Raw genomic sequence first — 15,280 nt, 5'->3', positions numbered from 1 at the left:
GGTCCAAAATTTTTTTAACAATTTTTTTTTAAGATAAAAAAGATCAAGGCAGGTTTTGTTTATATTTGATTCAGAGTTGGACCACCATCTCCATATAGCTATTTCAGCATCCTTATGCCTCATCGGTGAAGCTCAGAAGTCTCAACTCTGAAGGAAATACAAACAATTCTGCCAATTCAAGGCAAACCATCGCAATGCAATGAACCCACCTCTGAGACGCAATTCAGCGACAACTCTCGTATTACGAGGAAAACAACGAAAAGCCCCAGATGCAAAGTTTACTACCTTTTAAACAATTAGAATAATTGAAATAAAAATATAATAAACAATATTTTAAATCCAAGATTTTCGTTAATAAAATGCTTTCTGGCTGCGTCCCATATCTCCGGATTTTACAATATATAATCACAAGAGACGACGAAAGTAGGAGAAAGCAAATAGAGGACGCTTAGGCCACGCATTTACCTTCCATTCGTTAAGGAAAAGGACCGAAAGACAGTTTCTAAATACTCAAACTGAGTAAAAATGAAAAAGATAAAAAAGATCAAGGCAGGTTTTATTTATATTTGATTCAGAGTTGGACCACCATCTCCATATAGCTATTTCAGCATCCTTATGCCTCATCGGTGAAGCTCAGAAGTCTCAACTCTGAAGGAAATACAAACAATTCTGCCAATTCAAGGCAAACCATCGCAATGCAATGAACCCACCTCTGAGACGCAATTCAGCGACAACTCTCGTATTACGAGGAAAACAACGAAAAGCCCCAGATGCAAAGTTTACTACCTTTTAAACAATTAGAATAATTGAAATAAAAATATAATAAACAATATTTTAAATCAAAGACTTTTCGTTAATAAACTGCTTTTTGGCTGCATCCCATATCTCCGGATTTTACAATATATAATCACAATATGTAAAATCCGGAGATATGGGATGCAGCCAAAAAGCAGTTTATTAACGAAAAGTCTTGGATTTAAAATATTGTTTATTATATTTTTATTTCAATTATTCTAATTGTTTAAAAGGTAGTAAACTTTGCATCTGGGGCTTTTCGTTGTTTTCCTCGTAATACGAGAGTTGTCGCTGAATTGCGTCTCAGAGGTGGGTTCATTGCATTGCGATGGTTTGCCTTAAATTGGCAGAATTGTTTGGATTTCCTTCAGAGTTGAGACTTCTGAGCTTCACCGATGAGGCATAAGGATGCTGAAATAGCTATATGGAGATGGTGGTCCAACTCTAAATCAAATATAAACAAAACCTGCATTGATCTTTTTTATCTTTTTCATTTTTACTCAGTTTGAGTATTTAGAAACTGTCCTTCGGTCCTTTTCCTTGACGAAGGAAAGGTAAATGCGTGGCCTAAGCGTCCTCTATTTGCTTTCTCCTACTTTCGTCGTCTCTTGTGATTATATATTGTAAAATCCGGAGATATGGGATGCAGCAAGAAAGCAGTTTATTAACGAAAAGTCTTGGATTTAAAATATTGTTTATTATATTTTTATTTCAATTATTCTAATTGTTTAAAAGGTAGTAAACTTTGCATCTGGGGCTTTTCGTAATTTTTTTTTAATTAAATTGCAAAAATCAATATTTTTGGCCCCGACAAATTTTTTGTAGTTTTTTTGGAGCATTCTGGACAAAAAGGTCTGTTATATTTTTTCTCTAAAGTTGATCGTTTTCGAGTTATAAGCAATTTAAAATTCGAAAAACGCGAAAATGGCCATTTCAAGGCTTATTAAGTCGGTTAAAAGTTATTATTATGAAAGTCAGAAAGTGACTAAATCAAATTTTATAGCCCCCGCTACATGATCCTGAAGAAATCTGTGTCATTAATTTATTACTTACCTGTTATTTTTAATTAATAACAATGAGCGGTTAGATCGTATTGACGCGGCTGTAAATGTGAGTGCGAGTAAGATGCACAAGTGGACTGCCGGAATGGCATCTCTCTCGCACTCAGCATTTACGGCCGCGGAACACGTGCATGGCGCTCATTATTATTACTTAAAAATAACAGCTTAGTAATAAAATAATGACAAAAATTTCTTCAAGATCTTGTAGGGAGGCTTTAAGCTTTGATTTAGTCACTTTCTGACTTTCATAAACTAACTTTGAAACGAGTTATTAAGCCTTGAAAATGGCAATTTTTGCGTTTTTCAAATTTTAAATTGCTTATTACTCGAAAACGATCAACTCTAGAGAAAAAATATAACCGACCTTATTTGTCCATAATGGTCCAAAAAACCTAAAAAAAAATGTCCGGGCCAAAAATATTGCTTTTTGCAGTTTGATTAAATGAAATGTTAAAAAAAATTTGGACCACTTTTCGCGTGGGCGACTTCTCGAACCTTATCCTGGAGTGTCTAACGAATATGATTATGCAAAAAAATCTCATGGGAATATTTTTCCCAACGAACCCGCCGTTTTCGCCTTGTCTATGTGTGGTCAATACTTTTATATGGAACGGAGTCCTGGTCACTCAACATAACACTGATGAACAAGGTAGAAGCATTTGAACTCTGGCTTTATAGAAGAATCTTGAAAATACCTTGGACAACCCACACCACCGACGAAAATGTCATGAGGAGAATAGGTACAGATAGGGAACTGCTAAAAATCATCAAAATCAGAAAAGTTAGCTACGTGGCACATATAATGCGAAACGAAAAGTACCACCTCGCGCAACTGATCATCCAGGGTAAGACTGAAGAAAAACGGTGTCCCGGTATTCAACATCTTTGTTTGGAGCCGCATTGGACAGTGATAGATTTGCCAGTGTAGTCGCTAACCTCCACTAAAGGAAAAAGCACCACAAGATAGCTATATTAAAAGGTCGAGTCACCAAACCAATTCCTTTCATAGCTGGGTCTCAGTAAGAACAAGGTATCAAGCAGTTCCTGCACTTATTTATTCGACTCCAATGCTTTTTAAATGCATTCATTTTTTTGATACCTCAGAAAACTAATACGTATTTTTGAAAAATTTAAACGGAGGATAAATATTACATAATTATCGAGGGCCGAAAGTCCCTGAAAACTTCTATAAGGTTTTTAATAAGTTACAAGAGTGTAAAAGAACAGAAAATTTAGTGTGATTATTTCAAATATCTCATTCAAAAAAATTTTTTGTTTATTATGAGGGACTTCAGCCCTCGATAATAATGAAATCTTTCATTCTGCGATTAAATTTTTCAAAAATATTTATGAGTTTTCTCAGGATTTGAAAAAAATGAATGCATTTAAAAAGCATTGGTTCTAAATTTTGCACCTACGCTCTTACTTTTGAAAATTGTCTTTCACGACTCACATTTGAATGAGGTAAAGTTAATGCAGACCATACAAAACTATCCAAATTAGTAAATTGAGGAATATTTTATTTGGCCTACTTTAAAATAGAATTCATCCAGAGTGCTGAGTTTATACTTTTACATTAAAATCTTCATTGCATTATTGAATATTGAAAGACATCCCACAACGTCCATAATCATACTTATTTTACAATAGTGCCCCTTCGCCATCAATTTTGGTCCATTCGCCATTTTTAAAGAGTATCTTACTTAAATGTCATAAAAACAGTAACTGGCACCTTAGGTCAATGAAATAAAAATTTACTAACTTAACCCGTTCGCTACCACGGGGGTATTTAAGTTTCGTCCTCATAGACCAGATTGATTTTAATTGACATTATGTGCAGTGCGATCCTCGGCTCACGAGTCAGACGCTGGTCTATGGGAAAAATCGTTACGGCTCATACGAGTTTATGAAGACATAAGTGGATAAAGGTCATATGTCACATTTTTTGAGAAAATTGTTTTATTAGGTTTTTGTTATTCTAATATGCTGTTTAACCTTTTAAAATTTTAAAATAACCTATTTTTAACTAAATACAGGGAGGTATTAAAGCAATATGTCACAGTAGATTTTCGAAATTCTAGTGGATAAAGGTATTATGTCCAAAGTCGCATTTGGACATAATACCTTTATCCATGTGAAAAGTGTAAATCTGGAGAATTTTTCTACGATCTTGAAGATCTGCTGAAGAACCTCTATTTATGCAAAAAGCAAACAGACAGTTCAAATGAAAAGGTTAATTTTCGTGTTATTGTACAAGGGATAAGAGTGGATGAATTTGACTTCTAGCTCTATAAGATATACCTTAATGACTACATGCCATTTTAGCAAGTAGATTTAAGAGAAAAAGTGACAGCACATCTGACCAGAACTGAATATAGACCAAGAAGGCTGGAAAATAAAACTGGTGGTTTAAGTTTGGAAAAACTGAAAAATTTAAGAGACCGAATAAAATTTGTTCCCGAAGAGTATAGATGGTTTTATGAAAACACGATAGAGGAAAATAAAGAGAATCCCAAACAGAAAATAGGAACCTACTAAAAAACATGTTATTTTTAATTTTACATTTTGTATTGTAATTTTTTTTTAAATTAATGCCCATTTTTTATACTTAACTCTTTTATCTACTTAACCCTAACATTTTTAAATTATCTTTACTATGTGGATATAGGTAATATGTCCACAAAATTTGAAATATTTGGCTTAAGGTAACTCTTTTTTAAATTCAATTTAAAATGTAAAAAGTACCTTAAGATACATGTTTAAGAAAGTGTAGCAATGCAGATTTATAAAATAAATAATTAACTTGAAACTAAAGACACTGAAATGCTCATTACTCAAAAACATTATTTTGTGACATATGACCTTTATCCACTTATGTCTTCATATGAGTCGCTTGGTAGCGAGCGTGTTAAGTTTTATGGTTCGGAATATACTTGGTAGAGGTTGGTTTTAAGAAGTGTCAAGCATACTTGTAGTTACAAGATGAATCGTATTTTTTAATAATTCATTCACAAAATGTAGATCGAGTTTAAGTTTATTAGGGAGCACAGTTTATTTATTTAAAGAATGAGAAAATCAATTAGGATATTAAATTTAGGGATGTGAAAAACCTACCGGTTGTAACCTAAAACCGGTTTTTGAAAATATACTTCTTTAGGCACGAGGGTGAATTTTTAATTTCCCGGGCGCATGCGCACACCGACAGTATGGCATTAGTCGCTCAAACGTTATACGGAATCTGATTGAGTGTTAAAATCATCTGTCAATAATTGTTCAGTATGGAGATTATGGATAAACAAATGTTGTGTATATTAGTTTTTATTGTTGTGATGGCAGAGAAAAAAGCAAGTTTATAATTGTAGTAACTTTTTAAATAGTTTTTAAAAGCGACAAGTACGTAATAATTGTAAATGTTTCAGTATCCTAATAAAAAATTACATAAAAATTACCTGCCTATTTGGAAAATTTAAAATAAATCTTCCAAAATAGTATGTAATGCTTTGATTTATATAATTTGATTACCATCAAAATGTCTACGAACATTCACCTAATATATTGTTATTCCAGAAAATATTCCTTTAATTCCACAAAAATCAAACTAATTTGATTAAATTCATATAGGTAATAAACAACTGTCAAAAAGTTTATGGTGTAAACGTTCAGTTGGTGTATATTCCCACATAACAGATATGCGAAGGTGGCGCAATGTGAAAGCACTTCGATTTGCACAATGCAAGTTACTATTTTTTTATTTTTTTATACATTTTATAATTATTTTTTATTTTTTTTTCAGAAAATATGTATTTAGTTAAAATTTTTGGCAACAATTATTGTTCAGAAATCATTTCTTTGTTGCATTTTTCAATGTATTTGTGTGTGTGTGTGTGTTTTATTCTTTTATGTTTTTAATTTTTGGTATTGTTTTAATAAAAATTTTTGGAAAGTAGTAAGTATTAAAATTAGTTTAATAGTTAAATTAAATATAAATAAACTGTTTAAAGTATATTGATCTCGTTGAAATGATATAATAGAAGTATAACTTCTTACGTGCGTACAAAGTACACACATTTTTTTTTAATTCGTAACAACCGGTTTTACCTGTTGTTTTTTTTTTGCCCGGTTATAACCGGTTTTTTCTTTTTAAAGTAATAACCGGTGAAAACCGAATAAGTTACTAATGGAAAAATAATTTATTCAGAGAAAAAATGGAGAGATTTCTATCTACATATTTTTGATCCCAATCATATATGTATTATAAATAATAAGCGAAGTAATTAACCCAAACAACCATAATTCAAATTTTATTTGCTAATAAAGAACTGGACCAAAGTGTTACATCAGCTTTTATGAAACAATTAAGTTTTAAGTTTTGGAATATAGATGATAATATTTACATAAAACTGTAATTGATTTGCTTCAAATCGATATTCCAACCATCATCTAATTATAACGGTTTATACTTGAGTACTTGAGACTCTTGTATGTTATGATTGTGAATACCGAAATGCGATTAAGAATCTCACTTATGTAATTTTTAAACAATATATAATTCTCAGGAATTAAAAGGTATTGTACAAACGTATTAAAAATACTACTGAAATTTTTTTGATGGTACCTAATAGAATTAAAAAAGATGAATTGGGATATCTAATTTATTTTTAAGTAAAATATAATTGATTTGGATATTTTTTCTTAACTCTGTAGATCCAAGGGACATTTCGGTAGATTGGTAGGATCATCACTTTTGAGAATATCCCAATTGACAACGAAAGACACGTCGACGCCGTCTACAATGAGCGACGAATCAGAGTTGCCAGATTGGGGTACTTTAGCCCAATTTTAGGGTAATTTGAAAGCGCCTGGGAAAATTTTTAAATGTTGAAATGGTTGGGAAATTTTTAGGGAGGAAAATTGAGCACACTAAAGTGCAATATAAATGTAATATTTTAACCTATTGAGTATTTGCTATTGATTAAAAAACGAATACCGGTTTTTGGAATAACCCGTATTTTGACCGGTTATAACCGCCATGTTAAACCGCAAGTAAAAAAAACGGTATAACCGAAAACCGGTTTTTTGTCAACAACCGCCATCTCTATATTACATAATAAATAAGTTTGAAAATCAAAAGAGACTTACATAATTTTGACTAGTACCATGTGACTCCCCATCCTCTTTCACAATTTCCTCGATATTTTCAATTGGACTATTTACCACCGGATAGACATTCGTTTTTCCATATTCCACCCCGCTAACATCTACTGGGCCTTCAACTACTATCGCCTTAACAGTCTCTATAGGAATTCTGTACACAAAGGCACATACGTGTTTACCATTTATGGAGATCAAGAACTCAGTATCAGCTACAACTATGTCGATGTGAATTTGTTTGTTTCGAGCAAGTTCGAACTTGGTTATTGACGTTACTTCTTCTGAACCCCAATGGTCTTTTATACGGGAATTTCTCACAACATACCTGCAAAATAAAAAGAATTACAATATTTTCATTGGTACACAAAATAGCGACCAAAGGTAAACAAAACAAAATCAACTCAAATAACATTTACCAACCGCCTGAACACATGCGCCCACCTGTAAGAATGGGCAATTTAAGACCAACCCAACAGTAAGAGATGCTAGATATCTTGGTATCTAATCGCCGCCGCCTACGAAAAGTATAACTCCGAAAAATGCCGTTAAGAGTAGAACTTTCAATAAACGCCGCGAAAAATATTATTTTCGATTATATGATTCTGAAAATTATAATTCCTAATAAAGTGTTAGCGAAAAAAATTATTTTTTGAGGAGTATCAGCAAAAAACATCATTTTGTTTTTGAGTCCACGAAAATTATAATTATTAAACAGTTCTCAGAAATAATGTTTTCGTCGGCAGAAGCAGAAACAGAAAGGGAAATAATTCTTTTCGTCGGCATCTATTATAAACTAAATATTTTCGTTATAAATATTTTGGGAGTTATAATCTTCTCGGACACGCATATAAAAAAATTGTATCGCCAACAATTATCAAAGAGATATTATTTTCACTGGAAATGTATTAGGAATCACATTAATCATAGGTACCAGCGCTATCTTGACCAACGTCCCACTTGGAAGAAACATATCCAGGCCAAAGAAGAAAGCTCGACTTCAAATTCCGGCAAATTTATTGGTTCCTTGGACGCAAATAAAAACAACATCCAAAACAAAATGATTATAAATACAAAGCCAAACTCAAACCTGTCTGGTACTACGGACTATACCTACGGAGCTGTGCAAAGCCAACTTTGCTGAATATCATCCAAAGATTTCAGTCGAAAGTTCTAAGATCGATAGTTGTTGCACCATGATACGTATAACGTAATACGTATACGTATATACATAAGGAAAAGTTGTGAACGGTGATGTCATCAATAATTTGAGATATGCTGACGACACAGTACTCCAAACTTCTACTCCAGGAGACCTGAAAACATTACTTGATAGTGTCGTTGAAAGCTGTAAGAAAGCAGGTCTGGGTCTGAACATACGGAAAACCAAAATACTCGTAATAAGTAAATAGAATATAAAACCGTCTATACAGGGTGTCCCAGACTAATTTATCCAGACTATATATCTTAAACCAATAGAGATTTTCGAATGGTACAAAAACTGATCCATTCCATTTGTAATACACTTTAGCATGGCGTAGAGAAAATCATCCCCTAAATATTCATCCCTTAGTTACAACCCCTAACTTTAATTTTTTTAATAGCACCCTATACATTTTTTATAGTTTTGAATGTGGTCTTCGATCACTATTCAACACATTTTTTAAAAATAAAACAGTTCGTAAGTAATCAAGAAAATATCAGTTGATTTTTGTTAATTATGTGCCCCGACTAATTGATCCAGGCTATATTTCTTAAACGAATACAGATTTTCGAATGGGACAAAAGCTGATCTATTCCATTATTTGTCGTACACTTTAATGTGGCGTAGAAAAAAATCATCCCCTAAATATTCATCCCTTAGTTACAGGGTGCTATTTAAAAAATTAAAGTTAGGAGTTGTAAATAAAAGATGAATATTTAGGGGTTGATTTTTTTCTACGCCATATTAAAGTCCATTACAAATGTAATAGATTAGTTTTTGTCCCATTCGAAAATCTCTATACTTCGTCTAATTTACTAATCGTTGCACGTCATCCGCATCATAGCCTGTGACGTCGCATGATACCAACACGAAATATTTAGGCGGTAGATGTGTTCTTTTTAGAATCACTTTGCCGAGTACACTGGAATTACAGCCACTAGACATATTTTATTATATACGCTTAGAAATAATATTTGAAGATTTCTATTAATGTTAACCTAAAGAAATACACAATAATATGTTTCATTTAATTTGTATAAATGGATTATAAAGCGTTTTTATGAAGCACATTTGTTCGGAACACACTGTAACTCTAAATCGAACGAAGGTGACATTTTAGAATAAATTGGTAACATTTATTTGACAGTTGCGGTGATGACACTTCATATTTGTTTATATTCTTTACTATAAGTATCTGTTTTATTATATTTACTGGTTTTATTATTTACTTTACTATAAAAAGATCCTCTACTATAAAAATATAAATTTCACCTAATTTTATCACGACTTGGAATAATCGAGGTATCTGACAACTTTTTTAGTTGTAATTGTAGACATATACAAAGAAACTTACCGGCTACATGCCAAGAGTTCGGAGCCGTTTTTTAATTATTAACAATGCAGTGCAAAAACGCTTGCACTGCAAATCTTAAAAGATTATATCTTAAGAGGAAACAGTAGCGATCAACAGGTAGCGAAAACGCGTGCTAAGATTGCGGCTGTAATTTTGAATATTTTTTCGAGATATTTGGCACACGTATTCGTAATATAATAAAGAATGGCAGTACAGAGCCCAATTTGAAAAATATATTAATATATGGAAATTACTCTGTAATTAAATACAATATTAAAAAAATGAGCCTGTACCGCCATTAAGAAGAACAAAAAAATACACTTTCTTCAAATAAACTTTTTTATCCGATGCCTAGATTTTGCGTCATTTTGGAACTACTAATGAAATAAAAAATTTTAGTAGTTCCAAAATGACACAAAATCTAGGCGTCGCATAAAAAAGTTTATTTGAAGAAAATGTATTTTTTTGTTCTTCTTAATGGCGGTACAGGCTCGTTTTTTTAATATTGTATTTAATTACAGAGTAATTTCCACATATTAATATATTTTTCAAATTGGGCTCTGTACCCCCATTCTTTATTATATTACGAATACGTGTGCCAAATATCTCGAAAAAATATTCAAAATTACAGCCGCAATCTTCTAACGCGTTTTTGCTACCTGTTGATCGCTACTGTATCACCTTAATTATTGCTCTCTTTTTTACTTATTTACATTGAATATTAATTTGTTTTGTTGTGTAATCCACGTTTACAATAATTATGTGATCTATTTGATTTAAAATGGATTCAGGATTTTTTTATACTTTGGCAACTATGTCAACTTAGATCTCTGGCGTAGATAATGACGTGCAACGGTAAGTAAATTAGACGGACTGTATTCGTTTAAGAAATATAGCCTGGATAAATTAGTCAGGAACACATAATTATCAAAAATAAACTGATATTTTCTTGATTACTTACGAACCGATTTTATTTTAAAAAACGTGTTGAATAGACGATAAAAGATCACATCCAAAACTATAAAAAAGTGTACAGGGTGCTATTAAAAAATTAAAGTTAGGGGTTGTCACTAAGGGATGAATATTTAGGGGATGATTTTATCTACGCCATATTAAAGTGTATTACCAATGGAATATACCAGTTTTTGTCCCATTCGAAAATCGTTTAAGAGATATAGCCTGTATAAATTAGTCTGGGACACCCTGTATAATATGTTAATAATGCCAAACTTGAGCAAGTTAATCAAATTGTTTACTTTTGGTATTATGTAACAGAGACCAAATATTGGTATTGAGGATCGGCCTCCTTCGCTGCTACGTGTTCTCAATCTTACTTTATGATTTCGAGTCTTGGACCGCGAATAAAATCATTGTAAATCGTCTTGGGGCTTGGGGCTTTCGAAATGTGGCACTATAGAATAATTTTAAAAATTTCTTGCGTGGAGAATATTTGAAACTCCACAATACTAGAACGTGTCAGCAAGACTACTGAGATTATAAAAAGCATCAATAAGATAAAGCTGGAGTATTTCAGACATGTAATGAGATTTCCCAAATATAGGTTGCTACAAAATATTATGCAAGGAAAAATAGCAGGCAAACGTAGTCCAGGACAAAAAACTTCATGGTTGAAAACTTGTAAGATTGGTATGGTTTTGATACAAGCATGCTATTTAGGGTGGCACTGAATAAAATTATGGTAGCTACGATGGTAACCAACATTCTGAAAGGACATGGTGCATGAAGAGTAAGGATATAATAATTTAAATATGAGGCATCATCAGTATTCTCTTTGCTTTTATTCCTATGCCAGGTAGGCTTTACTTATTTAATTTCTCTGTAAGTTTTTTATCTTGGGTTATACCAATATAAATCCCATTTATCGCCATATCCTGCCTGAGGATCCCCCAAGTTTTCTTTGATCTTCCTCTCCTTCTCCTCTCAGTAAACCTCAGGACTTCTTCGTATTGGGTGATTAATATCTCGACGTCGAACATGCTTAAACCATATCAACTTATGCTCTCTCATTTTGGTATCAATTGATGTCACTCCTAGACTTCCTCTACTATACTAGTTCTTAATCTTTTCCTGTTTTGTAACTCCACCCATCCATCCTTCTTCATTTCCACCACATGCATTTTTTATCCTCTTTCCAGTTTTATGGAATTTTCCACTATATCAATCGAACCCTAATACAACTGCATGTATCTCCATCTACTCCTTTACTATGTAATATTGACCCTAGATACTTTAAACTATTTCTTTTTATAATCATTTTACAATCGAAAGTAATCATTAAACATATGAGTATAATTTAATGCATAGTAATTTTAATTTTTATATGATGTGGAGATAAAAGGAGAGCTCAGCAACAGGTATGCCATTTGTTTAAAGCTTCTTCTTCTTCTTCTTTTTGTATAGACATTACTCTGTCTGTTTTTTCAATGTGCCTCTAATAAGTTGTCGTTCCATCGTTTTCGTGGTCTTCCCACTGATCGTCTTCCTATTGGGAAACCGTCTCTCGCTGTCCTGACTACCCTATTTGTTGTCATTCGGCTTATGTGGTCATTCCATTCTATTCTTCTGTTTCTCACCCAGTTATTAATGTTATCCACCTTGCATCTCCGTCGTATATCTGTACTTCTAGCTCTGTCCTATAGAGTCTTACCATCGATTTTTCGAAGGGTTTTCATCTCCGCTGTTTGGAGCCATCTTTTTGTCCTCTCTGTGTCGGGTCGTGTTCTGCCGCGGATATCATTATTGGTCGTGGTCGGATGACTGTTTTGTAAATTCTGCCTTTCATTTCTTCTCCAATATTTTTATTTCTCCATATTGTGTCATTCAGGTAACCTGCGGCTCTGTTTGCTTTATTCACTTGATCTTCCACTTCTGTTTCGAGCCTTCCGTAGCTAAATAGTGTGACGCTTAGGTATTTAAACTCCATCACGTGTTCTATTATCTGACCTTCCAGCTCCAATTTACATCTTATTGGTCAAATTGGACCAATTTTATTGGCTTACAGCTCGAGGTCAAACAATTTTGAAGGCAGTTAAAGTCTTAATGAACAAAGTGTCTCTTTGGGGACAACCTCTTGGAAAAATCCGCAGAGCAGACAAACACAAACTCGAAAATTACAGACCAATAAGCCTGTTGCCACATCTGTATAAACTGATTACCAAAATATTTACTAACAGACTATCAAACAAATTCGATAGTTACCAGTCTGTTGAACAAGCGGGATTCGGCGAAGGTTATACTCCCATAGAACACCTACAGACAATAAGATCACTTATCGGAAAGTGTAACGAATACAATGAACCTCTTCATTTGGCATTTGTAGATTACAATAAGGCATTTGATTCCATAGAACTCTGGGCAGTATTAGAAGGAATGAATAACTCAAGTATTGATTCTAGATATAAAATACTCCTCAAATACATATACGACAATGCAGCTAGGCTTGAATCAACGAGCCTTTTTTGTAGAAAAATATACCACAATTGCCAGGAATGGTCGTCCAAATTCGGCTCATGGAGGCACCCTAATTCTCTCTAGAAATACCTAATGATTTTTCTCTGGTAACAAAATATGACTTTTTGTTAAGTGAATCCATCTTTGAGTTTTCCTTAGTTTATAACCAAAATCTTAATCTTTACACTATTTGCATTTATAGATCCCCTGACTCTACCGTGGAACTATTTTTTCAGAACCTGCTAAATTTGTTAGATGACCTGCCTCATAAAAGCAGAAAAATTCTATGCGGTGACTTTAACATTAATTATGCTGCTGCTTGTGCTACCCAAGTGTCCCTGGTCAACATATTTGAATCGTATGGTCTCTCAATGCACGTTAATTCTAATACAAGGATTACAAAAACTACATCTACCATAATCGATTATATTGTCTCAGATTTCTCACCCCTTGATATCTGCCCTACAGTTATTAATGCGGGACTATCTGATCATGAAGCAGTGTATACGAAGTTTAACATCTTCAGCAAACCCTCCTCAAAAACCCGATGTTTAGGTAGGATTTTTTCCGCCCAGAATTTTCGTAAATTCTAAAATTTATGCTTAATTTCTGAGTGGCAGTTTCCTTCTATAGACGTGGACTATAATTCCAGTGTTTTTCTAGATAAGCTTCTCCGCATCTTCAATAAGCATTTCCTTTAATTCCTATTAAGCCAAAACATCGAAAACCTTGGGTTACGAAAGGTATCCGCATATCAGCCAAGAATATGCGTTCACTTCTATACATCAAGAAATTTACTACCAATGTTTCTGTCACTGAATATATCACGAAGTACAGGACAACATATCTAAAACTTGTCAAATCAGCTAAAAAAGCCTATTATCAAAATCGTCTGGGAAGCTCTAAAAGTGTTGCAAAAGAAACCTGGTCTATAATAAACGATCTTCGAAATAAAACTCACACAGCTCAATCATTTTCCCTTCCAAACCCTGAAATCTAAACGATTACTTCGTTAATGTGAGTAAAAATATAACATCAACTATTTTGCCGCAACAAGATCCCATTTCCTATCTCCCTAATTCAAGAAAGGTCTCGAATTCATTCTTTTTAAAACCAGTCGGTAACTCTGAACTGACCCAAACAATCAATAGTATCAAAAGCAAATCATCCTGTAGTACTGATGGACTATCTATAAAAATGTTCTCTAATCTCACAGAAAATGTGTTGGAAATCCTCGTCACACTATTTAATGATTCCTTCGAAAAAGGTAAATTTCCAGAGTGCCTGAAGGCAGCCATTATTATTCCTCTTCATATGAGTGGTGAAAAATCTAATGCCTGCAATTATAGACCTATTGCCTTACTATCGGTACTCTCCAAAATTATTGAGAGACTCATTAAAACTCGACTTATATCCTTTATCGTTGATAACAACATTTTATCTCAAAATCAGTTCGGCTTTTTAACTAATAAATGTACCACTGATGCCATGTTTTCTGTACTACATGAGGTTTATCAAGCACTAAACAATAATCTTTATACTGCCACTGTTTTCTGTGACTATGCCAAAGCTTTTGATTGTGTAAATCACGACATCTTGATTAAAAAACTAAATTTCTATGAAATTAGAGGTATTTCTTTGAATTGGTTCCAATCCTACTTGAATAATAGGAAACAACTAGTTAGAGCAAATGATACTGACTCTAGTCTCAAAAACATTGTATGTGGAGTACCGCAAGGTTCAGTATTGGACCCTCTTCTGTTCCTTATCTTTATAAATAACATCACTAATTTAAAAATCGATGGGAAAATTTTTCTTTTTGCTGATGATACCAGTATCACTTGGAGCAACTCAACTATTGCATCTCTTCATGAAACTATAACTTCGGATCTACTGACGATAAAGACCTGGTCTGACTCCAATTTACTCTCTTTTAATATAGATAAAACAGTAGCATTATCCTATAAAGGAGCTCTTCAACTTTTGCCTCTTAATAACAGATCAGTACCGTTGATTCTGTAAAATTTCTTGGTATTTTTTTAGACAGCACCCTCAAATGGTCCCTTCATATCGATTCGTTAAGTAAGAAACTCGCCTCAGCTTGCTATGCAATAAGATCTGTCTCAAGGGAACTCAATTTAGCATCTTCTAAAATAACATATTTTTCGTTGTTCGAGTCTCATCTTCGATATGGTCTTCCTTTTTGGGGTTCTAGTACAGCTGCTCAATTTGATGTTATTTTTAAAT

The 15,280-nt window shown here is 33.2% G+C and overlaps 1 protein-coding gene across 3 annotated transcripts in view; it reads right to left on the bottom strand.

The window, feature by feature from the left end:
* LOC114324799 (galectin-8-like) overlaps window positions 1–15,280 on the bottom strand; it is a 228,002-nt gene that overhangs the window by 104,853 nt on the left and 107,869 nt on the right. For all 3 annotated transcript variants that reach the window (XM_028272672.2, XM_028272651.2, XM_028272661.2), the window contains one exon: window positions 6,996–7,332. In XM_028272672.2, the coding sequence (XP_028128473.1) occupies window positions 6,996–7,332 (337 nt within the window). The remainder of the gene's footprint in view (window positions 1–6,995; window positions 7,333–15,280) is intronic.

The sequence above is a fragment of the Diabrotica virgifera genome, chromosome 5 (assembly GCF_917563875.1).
Source record: "Diabrotica virgifera virgifera chromosome 5, PGI_DIABVI_V3a".
In the NCBI taxonomy this organism is placed as follows: domain Eukaryota; kingdom Metazoa; phylum Arthropoda; class Insecta; order Coleoptera; family Chrysomelidae; genus Diabrotica; species Diabrotica virgifera.
This window is presented reverse-complemented; position numbering and strand designations above follow the sequence as displayed.